Source organism: Sciurus carolinensis, chromosome 1 (assembly GCF_902686445.1).
Source record: "Sciurus carolinensis chromosome 1, mSciCar1.2, whole genome shotgun sequence".
Taxonomy (NCBI): domain Eukaryota; kingdom Metazoa; phylum Chordata; class Mammalia; order Rodentia; family Sciuridae; genus Sciurus; species Sciurus carolinensis.
Window position 1 is genome coordinate 106,705,423 of NC_062213.1, and position 27,355 is coordinate 106,732,777.

Sequence of the window (27,355 nt, forward strand, 5' to 3'; positions counted from 1 at the left end):
AAACCCAAATAAATACAATTTTCTCATACTAGACAAAGGTTCCAACAATATGCAATGGAGAAAAGATAGCCTCTTCAACAAATGGTGCTGGGAAAACTGGAAAACTATATGCAATAGAATGAAACTAAACCCCTATCTCTCACCCTACACAAAACTCAACTCAAAATGGATCAAGGACCTCGGAATCAGACCAGAGACCCTGCATCTTATAGAAGAAAAAGTAGGTCCAAATCTTCAACTTGTTGGCTCAGGATCAGATTTCCTTAACAGGACTCCCATAGCACAAGAAATAAAAGCAAGAATAAACAACTGGGATAGATTCAAACTAAAAAGCTTTCTCTCAGCAAAGGAAACTATCAGAAATGTGAAGAGAGAGCCTACAGAGTGGGAGAATATCTTTGCCAACCATACCTCAGATAGAGCGCTAATTTCCATAATCTATAAAGAACTCAAAAAACTCTACACCAAGAATACAAATAATCCAATCAACAAATGGGCTAAGGAAATGAACAGACACTTCACAGAAGAAGGTGTACAAGTAATCACCAGATATATGAAAAAATGTTCAACATCCCTAGTAATAAGGGAAATGCAAATCAAAACTACCCTAAGATTTCATCTCACCCCAATTAGAATGGCGATTATCAAGAATACAAGCAACAATAGGTGTTGGCGAGGATGTGGTGAAAAAGGAACACTCATACATTGCTGGTTGGTTGCAAATTAGTGCAGCCACTCTGGAAAGCAGTGTGGAGATTCCTCAGAAAGCTTGGAATGGAAACACCATTTGACCCAGCTATCCCACTCCTTGGCCTATACCCAAAGGACTTAAAATCAGCATACTACAGAGATACAGCCACATCAATGTTCATTGCTGCTCAATTCACCATAGCCAGATTGTGGAACCAACCTAGATGCCCTTCAGTTGATGAATGGATAAAGAAACTGTGGCATATTTATACAATGGAATATTACTCCGCAATGAAGAATGATAAAATTATGGCATTTGTAGGCAAATGGTCGAAATTGGAGAATATCATGCTAAGTGAGATAAGCCAATCTCAAAAAACTAAAGGACGAATGATCTCGCTGATAAGCGGATGAGGACATATAATGGGGGGTGGGAGGGGCTAGCATTAGGTTTAGGGTTAGGTTTAGAGTTAGGCTAAGGACAGCGGCAAGAATGAAGGAAAGAAGGACTGTGTAGAGGGAAAAGAGGGGTGGGAGGGGTGGGGGGAGGGGAAAAATAAAATAAACATCATTACCCTATGTAAATGTAAAAAAATAAAAAAAAAAAAGAGTTATCCAAAAAAAAAAAAAAAAGATGAACATCTAGATACAGGAGGCATTCAGAATCCCTAACAGAAAAGATCAAAAAAGAATCTCTCCACAACAACTTATAATTAAAATGTCTAACATAAAGAACAAGAATAGAACTTTAAAAGCCTCAAGAGAAAAACATCAGGTCACATTTAGAAGCAAGTCTTTCAGAATCACTTCTGATTTCTCAATACAAACTCTGAAAGTCAGAAGGGCTTGGAATGATGTGTTCCAAGTCCTGAAAGAAAAAAAAAAAACTGTCAACAAAGACTGCTATATCCAGCAATGCTATCCTTCAAAATTGAAGAGAAAATAAAAACCTTTCAAAATCAGCAGAAACTAAAAGAATTCATGAATACTAAACTATCACTACAGAACTTAAAGAAATACTCCACACGGAAGAAATAAAAAAGAAACCCCAGAGCTCACAAACGAACAAATCTCATCTGAAGAGTAGCTAAGCAAATAAGAAACAGGACCAAATTAAACATGATAAATGAATCAAAATGGCAAGAATTAATAAAACATCTAACTTTTTTAATATTAATTTTTTAAACTTGTTCTAACTAGTTGTACATGACATTTATACATTTTGATAAATCATACATAAATGAAGTTTAATTTCTCATTTTTATGATTGTATATATTGTAGGATCACATCAGTTATGCAGTCATATATGTACATGAGGTAATATTATCTATTTCACTCTACTATCCACACCCCTTCCCCTCCCTTAATTCCCCTCTACCTAATATAAAGTAACTGTTCTTCCCTAACACCACCCCCTTATTGTGAATTAGCATCTGCATTTCAGAAAAAACATTTGGTCTTTGGTTTTTTGGGTTTGGCTTATTTCACTTATCATGATATTCTCCAACTCCGTCTACTTACCTGCAAATGCCATAATTCATTCTTCTTTAAAGCTGAGTACATTCCATCATATGTATGTATGTGTTTCTGTGTGTGTGTGTGTCTATCATATTTTCTTTATCCATTCATCTATTGAAGGGTGCCTAGGTAGTTCCATAGTTTGGCTACTGTGAGTTGAGCTGCTATAAACTTTGATGTGTCTACATCACTGTAGTATGCTGACTTTAAGTCCTTTGAGTATAAACCAAGAAGTGGGATAGCTAGGTCAAATGGTGGTGCCATTCCAAGTTTTCTGAGGAATTTCCATGCTGCTTTCCATAGTGGTTGCACCAATTTGCAGTCCCACCAGAAATGTATGACTGTACGTTTTTCCCCACATACTCAGCAATACTTATGCTGAGGTTGCTTGTATTTTTGATAATTGCCCTTCTGACATCTCTCTAACTTTTAATGTAAATGGTCTAAAGTCTCCAATTAAAAGACATAAGCTGGCAGAATGGATTAAAAAACAAGAACTATATGTTGTTTGTAAGAGATGCATCTTACAGGCAAAGACAGTCACAACTGAAAGTGAAAGGATGGAAACTGACAGACCAAGTAAATCAAGCCCCACCAACAAAAGTAGGAGTAGCTACTCTCATCCAACAAAGCAAACCTCAAACTAAGATTAATCAGAAGAGACAAAGAAGGTCACTTCATACTGGTAAAGGAAAAAAACCAAAAAGAAGAAGCTGTAATAATAAATATTTATGCCCACAACATGGGTACAACTAATTGCATAAAAGAGGCACTACTCAAATGGAAGCCTTAGATACAGATCTCAGTGTAATAACACTGGGTAATTTCAACACACCTCTCTCATGGTTAGAAGTCATCCAGACATAAACTTTGGACACTTTGGACCTGAAAAATAATCAAATGTATTTAACACACATCTACAGAATATTTCATCCAACAACAGCTGAATACACTTTCTTTTCAGCAGTTCATGGAAACTTCTCCAAAATAGACCATATTTTAGCCCACAAAGCAACTCTTAACAAATAGAAAGATACTGATATAAATCCTTGCATTTTATCATATAATGTTGGAATGAAATTAGAAATCCCAACATGACAAAACCCTACTGAACTATATATATATAAACACATGGAAATTGAACAATATACTTTTGAATGATGAATAGGTGACACACAAAATCAAGGGAGCAATCAAAAAATTCTTAGACTCAAATGAGTATAGGGATACAACATATCAGAACCTCCAGGACACTATGAACACAGTTCTAAGAGGAAAGTTTATAGCTGTGAGTGACTACATAAGAAAATCAGAAAGATCCCAAATAAATAACATACTGATACATCTCAAGGTCCTTGAAAAAGAAGAACAAACAAGTTCTAAAATCAGTAGAAGGAAGGAAATAATTAAGATCAGAACCAGAAATCAATGAAATTGGGAATTAAAAAGACAATACAGGGCTGGAGGTGTGACTCAGGGGTAGCGTGCTCACCTAGCACGTATAAGTCATTGGGTTCAATCCTCAGCGCCATATAAAAATAAATAAAATAAAGGTATCCTGTCCATCTACAACTAAAAAATTAAAAAAAAAACAATACAAAGGATCAACAAAACAAAGAGCTGGTTCCTTGAAAAGATAAAAAACACTGGTAAGCCCTTAACCAAAAGAAAAAGATAAAAAACCCAAACCAATAAAATTAGAGATTAAAAAAGGAGAAAACACCACAGACATCACAGAAATCCAGAAGATAATTAGGGACAATTTTGAAAAGCTATACTCCAAAAAACTGAAAAACACAGAACAAATGGATACATTTGTAGACAAATAAGATCTGTTAAAACTGAATCCAGAGGACACAAAAAACTTAAACAGACCAGTAACTTGTAATGGGAGAGAAGCAATAATAAAAAGACTTCCAACAAAGACAAGTCCAGGACCAGATGGATTCTCAGCTGAATTCTACCAAACCTTTAAAAAGAACTAATGACAATACTCCTCAAATTATTCCATGAAATAGAAAGGGATGAAACACTTCAAAATTCATTCTGTAAAGCCAGTATCACTCGCACTCAACAAAACCATATAAGAGACAGGTGCAGTGGTACACACCTATAATCCCAGCAGCTCAGGAGGCTGAGGCAGGAAGATTGTGAGTTCGAAGCCAGCCTCAGCAAAAGTGAGGCACTAAGCAACTCAGCTGTCTCTAAACAAAATACAAAATAGGGCTGGGGATGTGGCTGAGTAGTCAAGTGCTCTGAGTTCAATCCCCAATTCCCCCCCCCAAAAAAAAAAGAAAGAAAAAAAAAACAGATAAGGACACAACAAGGAAAGAAAACTACAGAACAATGTCCCTGTTGAACTTAGATGTAAAAATACTTAATAATAGCAAATCATGTTAAACGACATATTAAGAAGACTACACCACGACCAATTTGATTTTATTCCAGAGATGCAAGGATGGTTTAATATATACAAACCGATAAATGTAATTCATCACACAAATAGAATTAAGGACAAAAATCACTTAGTCAATAGATACAGAGAAAGCCTCTGACAAACTTCAGCACCCATTCATGATAAAAACAATACAGAAACCAGGGACAGAAGGAACTGACCTCAACATCATAAAGGTTATATATGAAAACCCCAAAGTCAACCTCACAGTAAAGGGGAAAAACTGAAAGCATTTCTTTAAAGACTGGGATGTCCACTCTCACCACTCCAATTTAATATAGTGCTAGAAATTCAAGCCAGAGCAATTAGGCAGGAGAAGAAAATAAAAGGGATAAATACAGGAAAATAAGAAGTCAAATTATCACTTTGTGGATGATATGATCCTATACCTAGATGATCCAAAAAACCTCCACCAAAAGACAGTTAGAGCTAATAAACAAATTTGGCAAAGTAGCAGGTTATGAAAATAACATACAAAAATCAATAGCTTTCTTATATACCAATCTGCTGAAAAAAGAAATAAGGAAAACAATCGCATCCACAATTGTCTCAAACCAAAACAAAATACCTAGGAATAAACCAATTAGGAAGGTAAAAGACCTATACAATAAAAACAAGAGAACAATGAAGATTGAAATTTAAGAAGACACAGCAATATATACATTCATTGCAATCCCCATCAAAATACCAATGACATTTTTCAGAGAACTAGAAAAAACAATCCTAAAATTATTTTGGAAGGATAAAAGACCTAGAATAACCAAAGCAATTCTAATCCAAAAAAGCAATGCTGGAAACATCATAATACCTGACTTCAAATTATACTACAGAGCCATAGCAGCAAAAACTTTATGACACTGGCATAAAAACAGACACATAAACCAATGATACAAAATATAAGACACAGAGTCACACCCATACATCTACAGTCATCTAATCCTTGATAAAGGTGCCAAAAACAAATTATTTAACAAATAGTGCTAGCAAAACTGGTTATCCGTACATAGAAGAATGAAACTAGACCCTCTCACCTTGCACAAAAAACAACTCAGAATCAGGTACAAACCTAGAAATGAGGCTAGAAACTATGCAACTCCTAGAAGAAAACATAGGGTCAACACCTATGTTTTTATGTATCCTAGATATTCTTTGTCAGAATAGCTAGCAAAGATTTTTTCCCATTCTGTGAGCTTTGGGTGTTCTGTTGAGAAAAGTTGTTGCCTATGCCTATATGCTGGAGTGTTGACCCTATAGCTTTTAATAAAAATCATAATCTTGAATATCCATGGCACTCAATAAATTCAAAGAAAGATAAATAGCAAGAAAATCATACCTAGGTGAGGTATGATTCTTTTCTCAACAGAACACCCAAAGCTCAGGAAATAATGCCAAGAGTTAATAAATATGATGGAATCAAATTAAAAAACTTCTGCACATCAAATAATTAGAAATGTGAAGAAAGAACCCACAGAGTGGGAAAAAATCTTTACTAGCTATTCTGACAAATATCAAGGATACATAAAAACTCAAAAAATTTGCACCAAGAAAATCAAATAACCCAATTAATAAGTGGGCAAATTAAAGACATTTCTCAAAAGAAGAAATATAAATGGCCAAAAAATATGTGAAAAAATGTCCAACATCATTAGCAATTAGGGAAATGCAAATCAAAACTACACTGAGATTTCATCTCTCACACAAGTCAGAATAGCAGTCATCAAGAATACAAATAATATTAAATATTTACCCTGATGAATTAAAGTCATTATACTATAGTGTCACATGCATACCCCTGTTTATAGCAGCACAATTCACAACAAACAAACTATGGAACAGACTAGATGTACATCAATGTTTAAATGGATAAAGAAAATGTGGTATATATACAAAATGGAGTTTTTTAATCTAAAGAAAAATGAAATTATGTCATTTGCAGGAAAATGGATGGAACTAGAGACCATTATGTTAAGCAAAGTAAGTCAAATTTGGGTCAAGGGACTTTTATTTTCTCTCACATGCAGAAGCTGGAGAGGAAAAAGAAAGGTGGGGGAGGATCTCATGGAAATCAAAGGGAGATCAGTAAAGAAAAGGGAATATTACACTCCATTTATGTATGATCTATCAAAGTATATAAATGCATTCTACTGTCATGTACAACTAATTAGAACAAATAAAAAAATTAATTAAAAAAAGTGAGAGGGAGAAAGTGCTAAAGCATGATAATAGCCAAATTATACTGTTATATCATGTACACATACAAATACGTAACAACAAATCCCATCATTATATACAACCATAATGCACCAATAAAAATGTGAGGAAAGGGTTGGGGATGTAGCTCAGTTGGTAGAGTGCTTGCCTCGCCAACACTAAGGCCCTAGGTTCAATCCCCAGCACAAAAAAAAAAAAGTGAGGAAAAAGAATTAATATTGTACTACTTCATAGATAATGCAAAAATGTTGGAACAAAACAGCTCTATTTACTTCCCCATCACTTGTGCTATGGTTATCATATCTTATAAACTCCATAATAGCAAATTTTCTTAAAATTTCAAATATTTTGAAAAAATTTGAAGCAGATATATGTATATATACATATTTGTGTATACTTTTCTAAAAATTAAAAGAAAAATATATAACCTTTAACATTAATGTACATATTTACCATTTCTAGTGCTTTTCACTCCTTCTATTGATCCAAGTGTCTAGCTGTCATTTTTCTTCAATCTGAAGAAATTCCTTTAGCACTTCTTACAGTGTAAATCTTGAGTCATTTCAACTTAACTTAGATATTTTTACTGCATACGGATTTTTCAGTTGGTGGTTTATTTCTTTCAGCATTTCAAAAATGTCATTCATCTGTCATCTGGTTTTCATTGTTATGATACAAGGTTAGTGATCATTTGTGTCACTGTTCTGCAGTGCGACATTTTTCTCTGATTTAAAGTTTCTCTTTATTTTTGGTTTTAGCACTTCAAGTAAGATACACCTCACCTAGGTATGATTTTCTTGCTATTTATCTTTCTTTGAATTTATTGAGTGCCATGGATATTCAAGTTTATGATTTTTATTAAAAGCTAGAAATTTGTGAGAAACTCCTCAGTTAATTTTCTTTTTCTGTGTTCCTCTAACTGGATAATTTCTATTTATCCAGCTTCAATTTCACTAACACTTTATATGTCTTAATATATTATTAGGACCATACGAAGTTTGTTTTATATCTTATTCTAAGTTCTAGATACCTTTAGATCTAGATTCCCTTTATAGTTTGTTTCTTCACTGAGATTCCCTATCTAGTATTTCATTATAACATTTCTGTCTTTAAACATGTTTATAATAGTTGCATACAGATCTTATCCAACATTTGGATTATCTATAGGTCATTTTTTATTGACTGATCTTTATACTATTGATGAACATCTGTTCTCTTCATTTTGGGGCTACTACAAATAATGCTGCTACATTTCTCCTGAGTCTACCCAGAAATACAAGTACAGAATTATAGAATATATGTATCAGCTACTTTTCTATATAATGTCAACAGTTTGAGATTTCTTAATTTTTAATCACAACATTTACATATTTTAACATATTTAAGAATAATGTAAAAATTTTATTACCTCTAAAAAGGCACAAATTTAATACACTGAAAACCTCTGCTTCCCACTCAAGATTCAAAAACTATTGCCAGGCGTGGTGGCACATGCTTATAACTCCAGCTAGTAAGGAGGATGAAGCAGGAGAATAGCAAATTGAAGCCAGCCTGGACAATTTAGTGAGACCCTGTCTCAAAATAAAATGAAGAGGGAACTGGGTATATATAGCTCAGTGGCAGAGTATTTAACTAATACGTGCCAGGCCTTGGGTTCAATACCCAGTACTGCAAAACATAAAAATAAAAATAAATAAAGTATGTATTCAATACTTACTTAACATCAACCATTATTTAAAGACTTAGGAATAAAACAACCATACGTGACCCTGACATCATAAGCTTACCGGGGTTTTAGTTTGTTTTCTACAAAGTTGATGTCTCTCAAATCTCTTACACCATAGATATTGAGTTTTCTTAAAACATGGATTCTAGGCTCCTCCCCAATTTTACCCACTTTTAAATACATGGGTAAGGAAGATGAACACACATACATGTAGAAAACACACAAATATATTTTTAAGCTGTTCAGATAATTCTAACTCACCAAGACATAGGTAAGCACTTTATTACAATTATAAGGATTGATCTCAATCCAGACAGATAAAAATATTTGAAAGTAACTGTTACAGTATAAATAAATGGCATAATATTTTCTAAATTCTCATGTATTTATTAGTATTTACAAAAAATTAAAATGTCAAATACCTTTATCTCATAAGCATTTAGTTGTTTGCTTTCTGCTGTGCCCTTTTTTTTCAAGGCCTTATTCTGTTAAAAAATAAAAACAAAATATTGTATTTAGTACTAAAGTGACTCAAACTTATATTGCCACTGACTTAAATTTACTAATGGAAATGAAAGTATCACTCTCGAAAACTACAGTGAAAATATTGGTTTGATTTTGAGAATATTTATACACAGTACCTACCTCTTGCTGAAGCTCTTCAATGTGCTTGCTTTTATTTTCAACTTGTTTCCTTAAATTATTACACTGCAGAATTATGAGAAATTAGTTACTTTACTCATTGTACTTAATATTCCAGTCAAAATAAGCCATTTCAGACTAATAAAAATATTTCATTCAGGTAACATGAACCTCACTTAAAAATCCACACTGTTAAATAGTTCTATTAGAATAAAAAGTATGTTAAAAAATCATAAATTTTGATATTACTTCAATATAAATTTGAAATTCTTAACATTTTTCTTTAGCTGTAGATGGACACAGTACATTTACTTATTTTTATGTGGTGCTGAGGATCGAACTCAGTGCCTCACATGTGCCAGTCAAGCACTCTACCACTGAGCTACAAAACCCTAGCCCAAAATTCTTAACATTTCTTAATCTTCTTAAAGAATACATGAATTCTACTACTTTAAAATGTGCCTTTTAGTCACCCTATACAAGAAGCTGAATCATTAAATGACTGTGAAAAGGTGCATCCAGAGGTAAGAATAACTATAATTTGTTTTCTTCCTTAATCCTTATTTTCCCTTTCTCATTTCTGAGATCATTAAACTTAATTTGGAGAGAAGAATATGATACTCTATCTCTTCCTAAATTATAATTCCTTTCATTAAAATTCTAAATAAACCAATTTTGATATTTCAGTTTGTGGGATTATTTCATCTGGGGACACAGGCAGAACTGGATTACAAAATATTAGCTCAAGAAATACTTAGAATACCACAAGTGCATCACAAAGCCAAATATGGTGTTGCACACCTGTAATCTCAACACTTAGGAGTCTAAAGTGGGAAAAATCAAAAAAAAAAAAAAAAGGGCAAACAAGCAGCACACATATCTAAGAGGCCCCAAAGCATTACAGATATGTAAGGTGTCCTAATTCCCATTAAGGTAAAAGAAATCTCAACAAATGTCAAAATCACTTTTGTTAACACAAAATACTTTGTTAAATATTTTTATTGAAACACTCTCCTGTATTCATATTCAGCTAATATTCTAAAACTGAATAAATAAGTGGCACTATTGTTTGTTTATAAGTGATTTATTTTATCTAAATTTTTATATGTCCAAGGCCACTTATGATCTCTTTCAGAAAATTCAAAAGAAAACCAAGAAAGAAAAGCTAAGGAGAAACATTTCACTAATTTTCACATTAGTTTGGAATATGCATACAAACAAGTAAAACTATTTTTTATATAATTTTTCTAATACATATAAAATTTTATATAATTTTTATTTAAAATGAGAAGTATTTCCATTTTAGACAGTAAAGCCACTTAGACTCTTCTAAGAATATTTCTAAAATAAAAGACAAAAAGGAATGTGATTAAGTTTAAAATAATTAAATGACTATACAGTGACACTAACAGGTTTCAGGTTAATACCAAGCTAGCATTTGTTCTAAGGATATCTGCTGAACCCACCAAGGTTAAGACATAAGACAAACATAAGGCCCATTTCTGGTAGAAAACCCAATAAGACAACACTGCATTAAGTCAGGAGCTCAAAGTACTACATATTCAATGAAAGGATAAACAAGAAATAAAACTGCCATATAAAAGTGGACAGAAAGGAAAACTCATTTGTCTTTACCTTGTCCCTGAAAGGGATAAAAGCCTTCACTGAAAATCCATAACCATAAGGTAAACTCATACGGTTTTATATGCCAACTACATGATCCAGAAAAAAACGACAGATGGAAAAATGGCTCCTGTTTAGTAGTGCTTTCAAGAAAATCTTTTTGGGCTATTTGTATTTTTGGTATTAAGTTTTCTGAGTTCTTTATAAATTCTGGAGATTAGTGCTCTATCTTTACTGTGGTAAAGATTTTCTCCCACTCTGTGGGCTCTCTATTCACATTATTGTTTCCTTTGCTGAGAAAAAAGCTTTTTAGTTTGAATCTATCCCATTTATTGATTCTTGGTTTTATTTCTTGCACTTTGGGAGTCTTCTTAAGGAAGTCTGGTCCTAACCCGACATGATGGAGATTTTAACCTACTTTTCCTTGTGTTTGGTGCAGGGTCTCTGGTTTAATTCCTAGGTCCTTGATCCATTTTGAGTTGAGTTTTGTGCAGGGTGAGAGGTAGGTAGGGGTTTAATTTAATTTTGCTGCATATGGATTTCCAGTTTTTCCAGCACCATTTGTTGAAGAGGCTATCTTTTCTCCATTGTATGTTTTTGGCACCTTTGTCTAGTATAATTGTACTTATGTGGGTTTGTCTCTGTGTCTTCTATTCTGTACCATTGGTCAATCTGTCTGTTTTGGTGTCAATACCATGCCATTTTTGTTTCTATTGCTCTTAGTATAGTCTAAGGTTTGTAGAGGGAAATGAGGGGAGGGGAGGGGCAAGAGGAAGGAAAGATAGTGGAATGAGATAAACATCATTACCCTATGTACATGTATGACTACATGAATGGAGTGACTATACATCATGTACAACCAGAGAAGTGAAAAGTTGTACTCCATCTATGTACAATGAATCAAAATGTATTCTGCCATCATGTATAACTAAATAGAACAAACAAACAAAAAAAAGAATGAAAAATTTTTTGGAAGGATTATTAACTTCAACCCAAGTCTCAGAGAACTTTCTTAAACAAAAGCCCAAGGAATCATAAAAACCTCAAAACTAAGGTTCAATATGTAAAAACCAGAAAAAAGAACAAAGATCAGAATCAGACCTGAAAAGATTTTAGATATTAGAATTGTCAGATAGTGAATATAAAATTAATATATTTAAAGAAATCAAATGCTTGAAACTATAAATAAGAAACAAGAAATCTTAAAGGAGATTTGGGGGAAAAAAGCCAACTATTCAAACTAATTGAAAAAGAATTTGTAATAATACAAAATTTAGTTGAAATTTAAAACTCAATGGAAAAATCAGTGACTTCTTAGTCTCACCAAATGTTGAACAACTTTAAAGAACATCAGTTTGAAACATCATGAAGATATTTATTACTTTGCCAGAGACAGTACATGTTGCATATATGTCTTAGTCCTCTGTTCTTTAGGCCATCAAAACCTATTCCCTTATTTGCTACTCAATAAGATGTATTTCTACCAATTTTGTATATCTTAAAATATCAACTAGCAATGCTAAGTAAAAGCTCCATGATTTCCCCTATTTGCTTTTAGTTTCAGTTGCATTTTACAATTTAAAGACTGATCAAAAAAAACTAAAATATGTTTTAAAAAGCTATTCCCTTGAGAGTTAATGTCAATGACTATACTTTTCTCCTGCCAACTTTTCCTAAAAACCATCTTCATAACTAATAACTATGTATTCCAAAAGATGTACATATTTACACTAAAATGATGATGTCAGAGCTATTAACTTTGGGCATTTTTTTTATTTTTATTTTTTTTTAAGCAAAACTAATCTTTACTGAATTTTTAGTGGAGATGGTCAGTAAATTAACAATTAAAGCACTCAGGTATTTCAAAATAGAGGAACTGAAGTAAGACCAGCTTCAGGGGTCATGGACCTTTTATTTATAATTTTTAAAAAGATATCTTTCAACTCATCACCACCAATACATCTCTTCTAATTTTCCTTCTTTTTAAAAATTTTTTATTTGTTCTTTTTAGAGTATATTTTGACATATTATATATATGGAATATAATTTCCCATTCTTGTGGATGTACATGATATGGAGTTAGACTATCTGTGTCGGAACATATTCATTCTACTGTCTTTCCTATTCCTATCCCCCACCCTTCCCTTCCTTCCCCTTTGCCTAATCCAATGAAGTTTTATTCTTCCTTCCCCACCTTATTGTTAGCATTTATACATCAGAGTGGCTGCTCCAATTTGCAGTCCCACTAACAATGTATACCTTTTTCCCCACAACCTCATCAACATTTATTATTGCTTATATCCTTGATAATTATCATCCTGACTGGAGTGAGATGGAACCTCAGTAGAGTTTTGATTTGCATTTCTCTATTTGCTAGAGATGTTAAATATCTTTTCATATATTTGTTCACCATTTATATTTCTTCTTCTGTGAAGTGCCTGTTCAGTTCCTTTGCCCATTTACTGATTGGGTTATTTGAGGGGATTTTTGGTGTTAAGGTTTTTGAGTTCTTTATATAACCCGGAGATTAATGCTCTGAGGTATAGGTGGCAAAGATTTTCTCCCATTCTGCAGGCTCTCTTTTCATGTTCCTGATTGTTTTGATTTTACTTTTTGCACTTTAGGAGTCTTGTTGAGGAATTTGGTTCCTAAGCAGACATGATGGATATTTGGGCCTACTTTCTCTTTTAAGAGACACAGGATCTCTGGTCTAATTCCTACATCCTTGATCCACTCCAAGGTTTGTGCAGGGTGAGAGATAGGGGTTTAATTTCATTTTGCTACATATGGATTTTGAGTTTTTCCAGCACCATTTGTTGAAAGGCTATCTTTTTTCCAATGTATGTTTGTGGCACCATTGTCTAGTATAAGATAACTGTATTTATGTGTTTGTCTCTTTCTCTTCTAGTTTATATCATGGGTCTTCATGTCTGTTTTGGTGCCAATACCATACCGTTTGGGTTACTACAGCTCTGTAGTGTAATTTAAGGTCCAGTATTGTGATGCCTCCTGCTTCACTTTTCTCACTAAGGATTGCTTTGGCTATTCTTGAGCCTCTAATTTTTCTAAATGAATTTCATGACTGCTTCTATTTCTATGAAGAATGTCATTGGAATTTTAATAGGAATAGCATTATATCTGCATAGTGCTTTTAGAAGTAGGGACATTTTGACAATATTAATGCTGCCTACAGGAACACAGAAGAAAAATATACACAAAAACATTGTTTTAAATGCATTCTAATGTCATGTATAAGTAATTAGAATTAAAAATACATAAAAATTTTTTTAAAACATGAGAGATCTTTCCATCTTCTAAGGTCCTCTTCAATTTCTTTCTTTAGGGTTCTATAGTTTTCATTGTAAAGGTCTTTCATCCCTTTTGTTAAGTTGATTCCAAAGTTTTGGGGGTTTTTTGAGGCTATTGTGAAAGAGATTGTTTTCCTGATTTCTCTTTCAGCTGATTCTTCATTGGTGTATAGGAATGCAACTGATTTATGGGTGTTAATTTTGTATCCTGCTACTTTGTTGAATTTATGAGTTCTAGCAGCTTTCTGAGGGTTATTTTTTTGGGGGGAGGTCTTCTAAATAAAAGTTATCAGCAAATAGGGATGAGTTCTTTTCCAATTCTTATCCCTTTCTTTGTGTAGTTGCTCTGGCAAGGGTTTCAAGAACTATGTTGAATAGGAGTGGAGAAAGAGGGCATCCCTGTCTTGTTCCAGTTGTTAGAGGGAATGCTTTCAATTTTTCTCTTTAGAAAGATGTTGGCCTTAGGTTTAGCTTTTACAATGTTGATGTGTTTCTATACCCCTAGTTTTTCTAGTATTTTGAGCATGAATGGATGCTGAATTTTGCCAAATGCTTTTTCTGCACCTATTGAGATAATCATGTGATTCTTGTATTTAAGTTTATTGATGTGATGAATTATGTTTATTGATTTCCATATGTTTAATCAGTCTTGCATTTCTGGAATGAACACCACTTGATCATGGTGCACTATCTTTTTAATGTTTCTGCCAGAATTTTATTTAGAATTTTTACACCTATGTTCATTAAGTATATTGGTCTGAAGTTTTCTTTCCTTGATGTGTCCGATTGTGATATCAGAATGAGTTTATAGAATGAGTTTGGAAGGGATTCTTCCTTTTCTATTTCATGGTATAATTTGAGGAGTATTGGTGTTCTTCTTTAAAGGTCTGGTCTAACTTGGTTGAGAAGCCATCTGGTCCCAGACTTTTCTTTGTTGGTAGGCTTTTGATGGCATCTTCAATTTCATTGCTTGAAATTGATCTGTTCAAATTTTCCATGACCTCCTGATTCAATTTGGGTAGGTCATATGTCTCCAGAAACTTGCCTGTGTCTCCATGATTTCCTATTTTATTGGAGTATAGATTTTCAAAGGAGTTTTTGATTATCATCTGTATTTCAGTGGTGTCTGTGGTGATAATTCCTTTTTCATCACAAATTTTAGTAATTTGAGTCTTCTCTCTCTTAGCTGGTTTAACAATTTTATATTTTTTTCAAAGAACCAACTATTTGTTTTGTCGATATTTTTGTCTCAATTTCATTACTTTCAGCTCTGATTTTAACAATTTCCTGTCTTCTACTGTTTTTGGTGTTGTTCTTTCTCTAGGGCTTTGAAATGTAAAGTACAGTTATTTATTTGGCGACTTTCTATTCTTTTAAAAAACAAGCTCAATGCAATGAACTCTCCTCTTAGAATTGCCTTCATGTGTCCCAGAGATTTTGATATGTTGTCTCTACACTCATTTACCTCTAAGTACTTCTTTATTTCATCCCTGATTTCTTCAGCTACCCATTGATAATTCAATAGTGTATTATTTAGTCTCCAGGTGTTAAGAGTAGCTTCTATTTTTTTATTTTATCATTGATTTCTAATTTCATTCCATTATGATCTGATAAAATGCAAGGTATTATCTATTTTTTTGTATTTGCTAAGAGTTGCTTTGTGGCATAAGACATGGTCTATTTTAGAGAATGAGTCATGTGCTACTGAGAAGAGAGTATTCAGTCACTGATGGATGAAATATTCTACATATGTCTATTAAGTCTACATTATTAATTGTTTTAGCTTCTTTAGTTTTTGTTTGAAGATCTATCGATTGCTGAAAGGCCTGTTAAAGTCACCTGGTATCTGTGTTGTGATCTATTTGATTCTTGAACTTGTGAAGGGTTTGTTTGATGTATATAGATGCTCCATTGTTTAGGGCATCAATATTTAAGATTGTTATGTCTTGTTGATGTAATTCCCTTAGGTAGTATGAAATAGCCTTCTTTTTCCCTTCAATTAATTTTTACTTGACGTCCACTTTATCTGATATGAGGATAAAAACCCCTGTTTATGAGATCCATGTGAATGATAAGTTTTTTCCCATCCTTTTACCCTTAGTTTGTTGATGTCTTTGCCTTTGAGGTAAGTCTCTTGGAGACAAGAGCTATTTACTTTGGATATCTTGACTGTCTCATCTTAAGCCAATCCACCACTATTCCCTCTGTCTGTATAAGCAACGGAAAACTAAATTTATTTAAGTTTACACCTCTTTCCAATTTACATTATCTTTAAAAATGGGGCCAGTTAAGATTACATGATTACATAGCTTTTTATTAAAAAGTTTCTTTCTTTTCAAATGTTCAAAAACACTTAAAATATATTTGATACAATGAAATTCTTGAAATTCTAGAAATCCTCAAAAGGTTTTAAATTATTCCCATTTATGCTTAAGTAAATTGTGCATAGAAACAAAGCATTTTATTTACCAGAGTTGTAAGGTAGAAGAAAATGGTGTTGATAATTTATTAGAGGTCAGAACTTACAGAAATGAACTATACTTTTCAGAGGATCAGGCATTACAAGGACAATAAGTTGAGGACAAGTGCGTCATGAGGTTCAGAGAGGGGAGAAGTGAATTAGGATGGATAAGCGGGCAAAGAAAAACACTTCATAGAAACAGATTTTTCTGTCACAATTTTAGAAATGGGAGAGATGTCTAAGAATGATTTCTAAAAGCATTTTGCCATTTTAAGTGTCTACAATAAATGTAAGCTGCTTAGGGTATGAAATCTGGGGGAAGGTAAGAGAAAGCTAAAGAGCTGTTTAATGAAACTTTGTTCTTTGAAGCACTACAAAAAACCATAAATCCAGGGTTCCTTCAAAGAAACCTGCAATAAAAATCCCATATTCCTCAAAGCTTCCAAAGGAAAACAGATTTCTTTGTTCAGAATGTATAAAGGCTGGCCCACAAGAATGCAGTAAAACATATATTGTTACAAAATTTTCATTCTCAAACATTTTACAATTTGAAAATACCTTGTTTTCTAATATCTTCATTTGTTTATCTTTTTTTATAACTTCACATTCGATGCTTCGAGCCTAAAAAATATTATTTGACATTCGATTAAAAATGTTAACAGAATTTCTATTTTCTTCCATATCTTTTAGAAATGAAATCATAAAGCTTAGTCTTATATGTCTATAAAAATGCTTATCAGCTCTCCCAGTTTATTGCAGAATCCTTTTTAAAAAAGAAGGGTATGTAAGGATATGTTGACTAGCTTGATTTAATTATCTTTCAATTTATACACATACCACGTCATAAATAAATGTAATTTTTATCTGTCAATTAATAGAAATCACCCTATTGTTTATATGTCAATGTTCATCATTCTAACCTTAGCTCAAAATCACTTTGCAATATTTTTATCAGTTTCCCAGTTTATTTTGAATCTTTTAAAACTGTTGTATTTAAATGTTTATCATGACTCAAATATATCTTTCAAGACAGATTATCTTTTAGATAATCATTTAGAGTTGAGGAAAATGAAACTCAGATAAGTAGAGTATAATGAAATAATAAATATCTGAACTAAGATAGTAGATTGGGGTAAAGAAATGTAATGAAATTAAATGTCAGGCAACCAATCTAAAAAGTATCTACAATTTGAATTCTTTCTGGAAAATATGTCAATAAATTGGTTGAAATCCAATCATGGAAAGATGAAATGTGCTAATAATTAGACATACATTTTTTTCCCTTAACTCATCACTAATACTTTCTACATTAATGGAGGATTTTGACTATACATTAAATAACAAATTCATGTTTCCCTATCAAAAACAACAGCAGCCTTTGGAGCAGCCTCTGACAAATTTTTAAGTAACTAAATTACATAACCAAGTATATAGGTACAGTAACATTAAATTCATTTTCAGGTTGAATTTAACTAATAAAGTTAAAGAAAAAAATGGCTTTTGGGGAGGTGGGGAGCATAGTATAGTCTTAAGCTTATAGAAGACCAGCTCTACTATTTCTTAGTCATGTAATCTTTCGAAGTTGTTTACCCTTAAGAGATTTGATTTCCTAATTCATAAAATAAGGACAAAAAATGAATTCTAGTTAAGTAAAATAACACAGAGAAAGAACCTATAATGTGCCTGGTCCATTGTAAAGTCTCTATCTTGCACTAATTCCTATTTTTAAGTCCTTGGATTATTCTAATGGTCTTACAGTTTTCTGAAGTATAAATATGATTAAAACAATCCTCAAAACGAAACTTTTCAATAACCTTAAACTCCTAAATATAACTTATATATATATATATATATATATACACACACATATATATATATATCCTTAAATGACCCACACCTTCATCTTCCTTCACCCTCATCTCTCCACTCTCATTTCTATCCATCTTCATCTTTCCCTGCTCTCTCCATTACTACCACTATCTTAAAACTCCATTTTTTCAGTCACAGTGATTTTTTAAGTACTAGGAATTGAATCCAAAGCCTCACATATGCTAGGCGAACACTACACATTCTCAGTCCTTTTTTTTTTTTTTTTAATAAATTTTATTTTGATACAGGGTCTCACTAAGTTCCAGTGGCTGGCCTTGACATTGCAATCCTCCTGCTTCAGATTCTGAGTAACTGGGAATAAAGGCTTGAGCCACCATGCCAAACCACAATTAAGTTTTTATGGTTGCTGAAATATGCCACCCTCTGTCATACTTCCAGGTCTCCTTGCCGCATTTTGTGTGTGTGTGTGTGTGTGTGTGTGTGTGTGTGTGTGTGTGTGTGTTTAGCTTGGAATACTGTTCTTCTCCTGTTTTACTTGTATACACCCCTCTACCTTCCACTAATTCCTATTAATCTAAGTGAACTGAATGTTACTGCCTCCAAGAAGCTTGCCCTGACTTAATATTGGATTAGATGTCCTTTCATAAGTTCTGATAGCATCCATAAATAGGACCTATGTTTTGATCTGGCCAGTACTCAACCTGCAAGGACTCCTTTTCTGTAAATTTCACAGTAATTCTGCTCAGTTCATATAGTTTGATAAGGGCTGACTCTTGTCTTCAGGAACAGAAATGCAGCTCAAGTATTGAACCATTACTCTATTCCCCAGCCACAATGACTGGCTTAGGAATAAGTAAGTAAACTGAACTAGGCCAGAATCTTCCCCCAAAAGTGTTTTCAAAGCTTTCAAGACAACTTTAATAGTTTTCCAACTGATTCTAGTGCCTTTCATCTCTCCCTATTCCATTCTCAAATATTAAAAGGTGTCATCTCCCCAATAAAGACTTTATTCAATCACTACTCTCTACCAAAGCAAAGGATATCTGAACTCAGAACCCAGAACAATGCTGAGCACATAATAATGTTTAGATAATATTTGTGAATAAATGAAAACATATAAAGCCTTCATAATCTAGTTTGATCCTTCTATTTTGGCAAAATTTTATCCCATTGTATATTGCACATTGCACTGTATAATCATGCCACATACTTTGTACAATTCCAGTTTTGTGATATTATCCCCTAAAAACTTTCTATCTTGTTGAAATCATATTCACCAAAATATAATACAAACTTAATTTATTTCATATTACCACAGTATGAGGCTTTTATTTAGCCTAAAAATGTAAATCAATGTTAAATATTGAGCCTTCATTAAAAAATTTACTACTTTTTTCAGTTACAAGTCATATAAGCAAAATAATCATACTATGCCTATATTTTCAAGACTAATGCCTTATCACAGTCCCTAGATCACAACTTATTTATACAAAAGTGTATGTCACTTTTTTAATGATTAATGGAGGTGTTTTATGATTTGAGATTCTGAGTACATATTATTAAATATAGCATACATTTTCTTCACTCTTGTCCAATTTACATTTAACTTCATCTCCTTTCTGTTTTAGCTCTTCTTTCACAGACTCCAATTCACTCCTTAAAGGAAACAGAAGAGTGACATTATAATTCAAATTTTATTTTCATTTTATTTCCTTTCTGAAATTTTTTTAATGATTGACTTTTTTGTTGTTTTTTTTAAATTTTATTGTAATTTTTTCATACATTACTACCAATAGGCAAACTTCTATTCCCATATTTAAGCTAATTTATATATTTATTTTAAAATTAATTATCTGGATTCTTAAAGTCATTTTTCTATTTTTAAAACTCCCTAGGAAAAAAACACATATTTCTTGAGCCAAGATTTCATTAATGTATTCTTAGTCATAAATTACTCATTACTGTAAGACATATCCACAATTTTATATAAAAAAAGGAATATAAATATAAGTAGTTCTAATTAAGAACTACATGACTAAGACAGGTGCACATACATCTATCACTGTATATGTATAGAATATCTCTGAAAACATACACAAGAAAATAGTGATGTTTCTGGAGAGGGAAACTAGATAGCAAGAAGACAATGGGTAAGAAACTTTCCCCTTGTGTTTCTTTGTCCCTTTGAATTTTATACCATATACATGCATTATCCTTCCCAAAATATTTTAATTAAAAACCTGTCTGTTGCACATTAAAATAATGCTGCTTTTCTCAGTAGGATACTTGAATCTATTTTTCTAATTTTAGTCTCCCTAGTTATCACTAACATGTTGCTAGGAGTAATTACTATTTGTGTAAAACAGCTGGCCTCCTGAAAATTGAATCCAGGATATTAACTCTCCAAGTGTTAAATTTATAATCAGTATATTCTTACTATTTTTAAGTATATTTACACTTAGACTACCATAGTACATATAAGAGGTCAACACAAAAAGTAAATTATCCAAGTAACTTAAATTCTCTTTAAAAAGCATCCTCTTTGGTTGGGGATATACTTCAATGGCAGAGCACTTGCCTAGTATGGATGAGGCCCTGGATTCAATGCCCAACATCGCAAAAATAAAATATTTTTTAAAATTTAAAACTAAAATGTGACCTCTCTCTAAAATTTATCTTCAGATTTTTATATGCAATCTGTACATACAGTAGCTTAATCAACCTATTAATATTCAACCTATTAAGATATTCAACCTATAACTAACAGCTGCTTTTGAACAAGAAAATTGAGCAAAAAGGACAAAAGCAATCATTTGTAGGTATACTAAAAGATGACTTTCCAAATCTGGAAAATAGTAACAACTAACAATTAGCAAGCACTGACTGTGTGACAGTTTCTACACTCAGATCTGTATTCATAATGCCTCATATAATCTTCAAACAATTCTATGAAGATAATGTATTAAGTCTAACAATTATAGATAATTTAAAATTAAGAGGAAGTTTTAAAGACCACATTCTTTACCAAAAGTAAAAAAACAAAACTTCAAAACAAGTACAAACAAGAGTCCCAAAATATCTGGAAATCACCTCAATTAACAATGAATTTTAAAAGAAACCTAAATACGAAACCAGATTATTTAGAAAATAATAAACATGGAAAGTGAGTATCAAACACATATAAATTCACAGCTGTGTTTAGAAGTAAATGGCTTAAAGTATATTTTATTATTTAAAAAAGACAAAAATAAACTAATAACAAAAATTTTAAGAGGAACTAAAGAAAAGATTGATATTTGAGGGGCTGGGGAGATAGCTCAGTTGGTAGAGTGCTTGCCTGCCCTGGGTTCAATCCCGAGCACTGCAAAAAAAAAAAAAAAAGATTGATATTTGATTTCAGGCAGGCAAGAGATTTCTAAGTATAAAAGAAGTAGCAAAATGAGAAAATCAAATTTAATGTAAAATAAAAATGGATTTGAGAAAATATATGCTATAAATAAAATAGATTAATATGTTTAAACAAGTCCATAGGAAAAGACCTCAGCCGGTACGGTGGCACAGGCCTATAATCCTAGGGGATTGAAAGGCTGAGGCAGGAGGATTGCGGGTACAAAGCCAACATCAGCAAAAGCAAGACACTAAGCAACTCAGTGAGACCCTGTCTCCAAATAAAATACAAAATAGGACTGGGGACATGGCTCAGTAGTCAAGTGCCCCTGAGTTCAATCCCCAGTACCAACCCAACTCTCCCCCCACCCCAAAAAAAAAAAGACGACAAGACCTCAAGCAGGGTATGGTGATACATTCCTGTAATCCCTACTAGGGAAGTTAAGGTAGGAGGATTTCAAGTTCAAAGCTAGCCTTAGAAACTTAGAGAGACTCTGTCTCAAAATAAAAATTCAGAAGGGTTGGGGATGAAGCTCAATGGTAAAGTCCCTAACACCAAAAAACAAAAACAAACAAAAAAAGGAAGACCTCAAAAACAAACAAAAAAAGGAAGACCTCAAAACAATTTCAGAAAGAAATACTAAGAAGCAAACCTGAAAAATTCCAGAGCTTATCCAAAATATTAAAACTATGAATCATAAAAATGAGTTTTTTTATCTTTTAAATTAAATAAATTAGTAATAAACCCCAATAACGAAATATTTTAGAACTAGCACTTTCATACAATGTTGGTTGTACTGTATCATTTACAACTAATAAAGCCTATTATAAACCTATTTGTAAAGTCTATTTATTATCAAGTCATTTAAATCACTTCAATGACCTAATAAATTTTTCTGCTTGAAATAAATTCTATCAAATTTAAAATAAGGGGCGGAAAAAAACCTACATAGGCCAAGACATTTACTTCAGTATTAGCTATCATAGTGAAAAACTGGAAAACTTTAGATATCCAAAAATGAAAATAGCTAAATATTATTACATTCACTTGATTAAGTGGCATATTAAAAGAGATGATTGTGAAAATATCTAGAAACATGAATAATAAATTTAAATGAAGAACCACACATAAAATTGTATATCAATTACTACAAGAAAAGACCATTCTTTAAAATATAGTGGGCATAAATATGTCAATATTATGACAGTTAATGTGATTAGAAATAACTATAAATTTTTTTCATATAAATTTTCTGGATTATGATTAGTATATTTTCTTAAGTAAATATTAAAGAATTAGGAGGTTTGTGATACTTTAAATTTAATTTTCATCTAATTTCACTGTTTCAACACTAAATATAAAGGAGAAATTACAATTTTATTTTTAAGCAAGATTCCAAAATAGTCATTTAAACCTGAACTTTTTATTTTATACAATATTCAACATAAGTTGAATCTAAATTAACCATAACAAGTTAACAGAAAAGAAATACCAAAATCTTTTGCCAGACAAACAAGGTCAATTCATTAGTCTTGCCTTAATTGTGTTTCTATTTCTTCCAGATTTTCTATTTGTTTCAACATCCTTTCTTGTTGCTTTTTGCTATTCTAAAAGAGATAACAGTTTATATTATTTTGTTTCAACAAAACTATAACTGAAATTAATATTTAAAACATTTATCTATAACTATAAAACTTAAAGTAAGAGAATGGACTATTAAATTTGCACAGTTTCATACTACTTTTCCAGTCCTACATTAATTACTTCTAACAATTTCAATATAGTAACTAAGACAATGTGTTTTATTTCCCAGTGATACTTTGAGCCTCATATCCTTTGTTCATACGGTTCTGGCTTCAAGGAATGATATCTATTCATTGTTGCTTACTGTTAAGGCCAAAATCAATGTCATATTCTCTCTGAAGCCTTCTCTTCCACCAAGGCAGAAGTGATCCTGTAAACTGATAACACTTTGTTCCACCAACAACATAAATTACATACTATGCTATTTTAAGTTATGTGAAATTTACTCTTTTTCTGTTGTCATAAACTCTTGAAATGATATTTTATTCATCATTGTATCCTTCAGTCTGCTGTGACTTAATAATACTTGTTGACTAAATATAAAACTCGTAAGCTTAAAATTACATTAACCTTATTTATAAGTAGCCTCTATATTCTACGGTCCATTATCACCATTTAAGATTAATATGCATATTTTTCTTCTAAAACAAATTATCAGCTCTAAAATAATCCTATTTTTTAAAGCTGAAAGAATCTTCACAGGTCATCTATTCTAAACCTACCTAATTTTACAGGTAAGAAAACTAAGTTACCAGTACTTCCTTTTTCAACTCACATTAATATCTTCTTGCTGTTTCTTGATTTCTAGGGCCATATTACTTGTTTCTTGTGCTAGTTCTTTGTTCTCTAGTGAAAGCTTGTTGCAGCTTGCAGTTAATTCAGTATTCTTAAGCCTATTTTTAAAAAATATTTCATACCAAAATACTTACATATGAAATTACATGATGACATGAAATTTAATTCAAAATAATCTTAGGAGAAAGGAACGAAGGGCTAGGAATACAAATAAACAAGATTCCAGAAGTAGGGTGTAGGTTCATGCTGATTCATTACCTTATTTGCTCTACTTTGTACATGTTGAAATTTTTCCATTTTGTTTTCAAAACATCATATTTTCCTTGTTTATTCTGCCATACTCTCATTTCCTCAAACTTTTCACAAATTCTGAAGGGCACGTTATGCTCTTCACATAAATTTTTTTGTCTCTACTAATCTGTTTCAAATTGCTTCAAACTTCTGATAATTTATTTTTAATTAAGATAGATAAAACTAGGTTTAACTTTTGTATATTACTAAACTGCTATTCTAAGTTTTCAAATATTCTACACCACAAGACAGACTGCAGTGCAGAATATCTGTTACTGGTTGCAACCAGGATCAATTTTAAATGAGCACAGAACTGTGTGCTCTACTGAAGGATTTCAGGAGTACCTGTTATCTTCTCCTACTTAATACTGGAAATCCATTGAAGAAGAAATAAATTTTTTCCACTAAGCAATGAAAGACTGAAAAAGCAAATATTCCAAAGAGAATATATATTTATACTAAAGTATTAACTAAACACTCCATTCATCAAAAGTGATTTTGGTTACTAAGTGAATTTTACCCGAACTCCTAAAACATACTATTCAAAGGTTACAAATCAGGAAATGGGAACCAACAGGGAAAGGAGAGGCTGCTGCATAAACTTTTTACTTCTTATTTTTATCTAGAGCTGAGAAGCAACCAAAAGACAAAAACAATGCTCACCATCAGAATGGCTACCTGAATTTATTTCTCTCTCAGTAATAATACAATAATCACTTCTCACACTTAATTTCCAAATTAATGTTCAATTAAATATATCTTATTTGGACAATATAAGAAATAAATTTGCATTTTAACATTTTATCAAAAAAACCTATGAAGTAATTTAGCAAAAAAAAAAAAAAAAAAGAAGAAGTACAAATGATTATTTTTGTGGGAAAATAAATACCTCCAAAAAAGGTAATAGAGTTTGCCCTCTGTATCTGTGGGTTCTGCATCCATGGAATCAACAAACTACAGATTGAAAATATATAGGAAGAAAAACTGCATCTCTATTAACATGCAGCCTTTTTTCCTTGATATTATTTCCCTAACCACACAATACTGCAACTATTTACATAGCATAAACATTGTATTAGGTATTTTAAGTAATCTAGAGATGATTTAAAGCATATGAGAGGGTATGCATAAGTTATGTGCAAATATTATGCTGATTTTTTATATATAAGGGACTTAAAACACCTGCAGATTTTGGCATACTCAAGGATCTTAGAACCCATCTCCAAGGGAAGACTGCACACTGATCTTCTAAAGAAATTTAACTTTGCTATTTAATATTTTTATGTCAATGATATGTACTTCCTTTAGCAATGAAACATTATTAGCAATGGTACATTATCTTGTTCTTTAATTTGGAATAAAGTGCAATTTGAAATCCTTTCATATAAATTTAAACAATTTATTAATTTATTATTTATTACCAGAAAGCATAGTAATTGAATACATAAACTACACATGGATAATGGAAAACATACTTCTCTTTCTCAAGCTCAATTTTCAGATCTTCAACCTGTTTTGAACAATGTTGTTCACTTGTTGCAATGGCAGTTAACTGTATTTTTAAATCATGTATTTCTTTCTGCAAAATAAACATACATACCTATGGCATGTGTTTTACCATTCAAAATATATGGTCACTCTAAGTAATCAAGTCTTATATTTGACAAAAACTTATCAGGATATGTCAAAAACTTTAAGTGGACTTAATGTGATAATCATTTTAATTTTAAAACAAATGAGCAATGACAAATGCAATGTAAGTAAATTCTACCTTGATATTCTCAAGTTCAACCAGAAAAATTATATTTACATATTGCAAAATATTTTTATCTGTTTTACTCTATCAAGTAATTAATTTCAATTAAAAAGTTTTATTATGGGTGAGAAATGTGCTCATTAATGAAATTATCTTAGAAATAAAGATGTTCTTAGTATTACAGACAGTTGTAACATAATTCTGTTTATGGAATGGAAACATACTTTAAATTCTAAAACCATACCATGAGCCCTATAAAATATGTTATAAAATAAGAACTTAATAAAGACTAAATTTCAAATATACCAGTTAAGAAATACTTAAGACACCAAGAAATGTAATTGCTATAAACTATAACATTATGCATAGGATTATAAACCTTTCTTTCCCCCATTATAATCTGAAGATTCTCTATGTGTAATAGTCAAATGTGATTTAACAATCAAGTAACTACATCTTAAATTTATTTTTAGTTAAATTTTAATAGCCACATTTGATTAGTTACATTTTAAAAGTTAACAGATATGCATACTTTTAAAAGGAATTTTATGAAGAAATTTTTCACAAAGTGAATAGCTAAATCATAATCTATTTGCAAATACATATTCTATTAATATAATAACTGAAACAAAAATTTATCCTTAACAAACCTCTCTGGTTTGTAAAAGACCAGTTAGTTCTTGCTCTTTTACTTGCAATTCTTCAGCAATCTTCTCAACTTGTTTTTTTTCATCTAAAAGTTTTTGGTTTTCTGCCTATTCAAAAATATAAACAAGTCATTAGAGTCAAACTGCACACATATTCAAAATAATTAAGCTGACAGAATTGTAGAAAGAACTATGAACTTCCCTGTGACTGAAATTCTTTAAAAAAGAGAAAATCAGTCATTATTGAGTAAAATAGGATTTAATTGACAAAGCCCTGGAACAAAAGGCACAGAATTTTAATTTAAAAATCCTACAAGCCAGGTACAGTGGTGCTTGCCTGCAATACCAGACCCTCACCAGGCTGAAGCAGGAAGATTCTAAGTTTGAGGTCAAACTCAGCAACTTAATGAGGCCCTAAGCAACTTAAGG

General features: G+C 31.8%; 1 protein-coding gene across 2 annotated transcripts in view; it reads right to left on the bottom strand.

Annotated features, from left to right (window-relative positions):
* The window catches only part of Sycp1 (synaptonemal complex protein 1), a 147,917-nt gene that overhangs the window by 51,116 nt on the left and 69,446 nt on the right, over nt 1-27,355 (bottom strand). For both annotated transcript variants that reach the window (XM_047567226.1, XM_047567216.1), the window contains exons 16-22: nt 26,930-27,034; nt 25,999-26,102; nt 24,213-24,330; nt 23,390-23,460; nt 20,040-20,121; nt 9,247-9,309; nt 9,024-9,086 (exon numbers count right to left, since the gene is read on the bottom strand). In XM_047567226.1, coding sequence (XP_047423182.1) covers nt 9,024-9,086; nt 9,247-9,309; nt 20,040-20,121; nt 23,390-23,460; nt 24,213-24,330; nt 25,999-26,102; nt 26,930-27,034 — 606 coding nt within the window. The remainder of the gene's footprint in view (nt 1-9,023; nt 9,087-9,246; nt 9,310-20,039; nt 20,122-23,389; nt 23,461-24,212; nt 24,331-25,998; nt 26,103-26,929; nt 27,035-27,355) is intronic.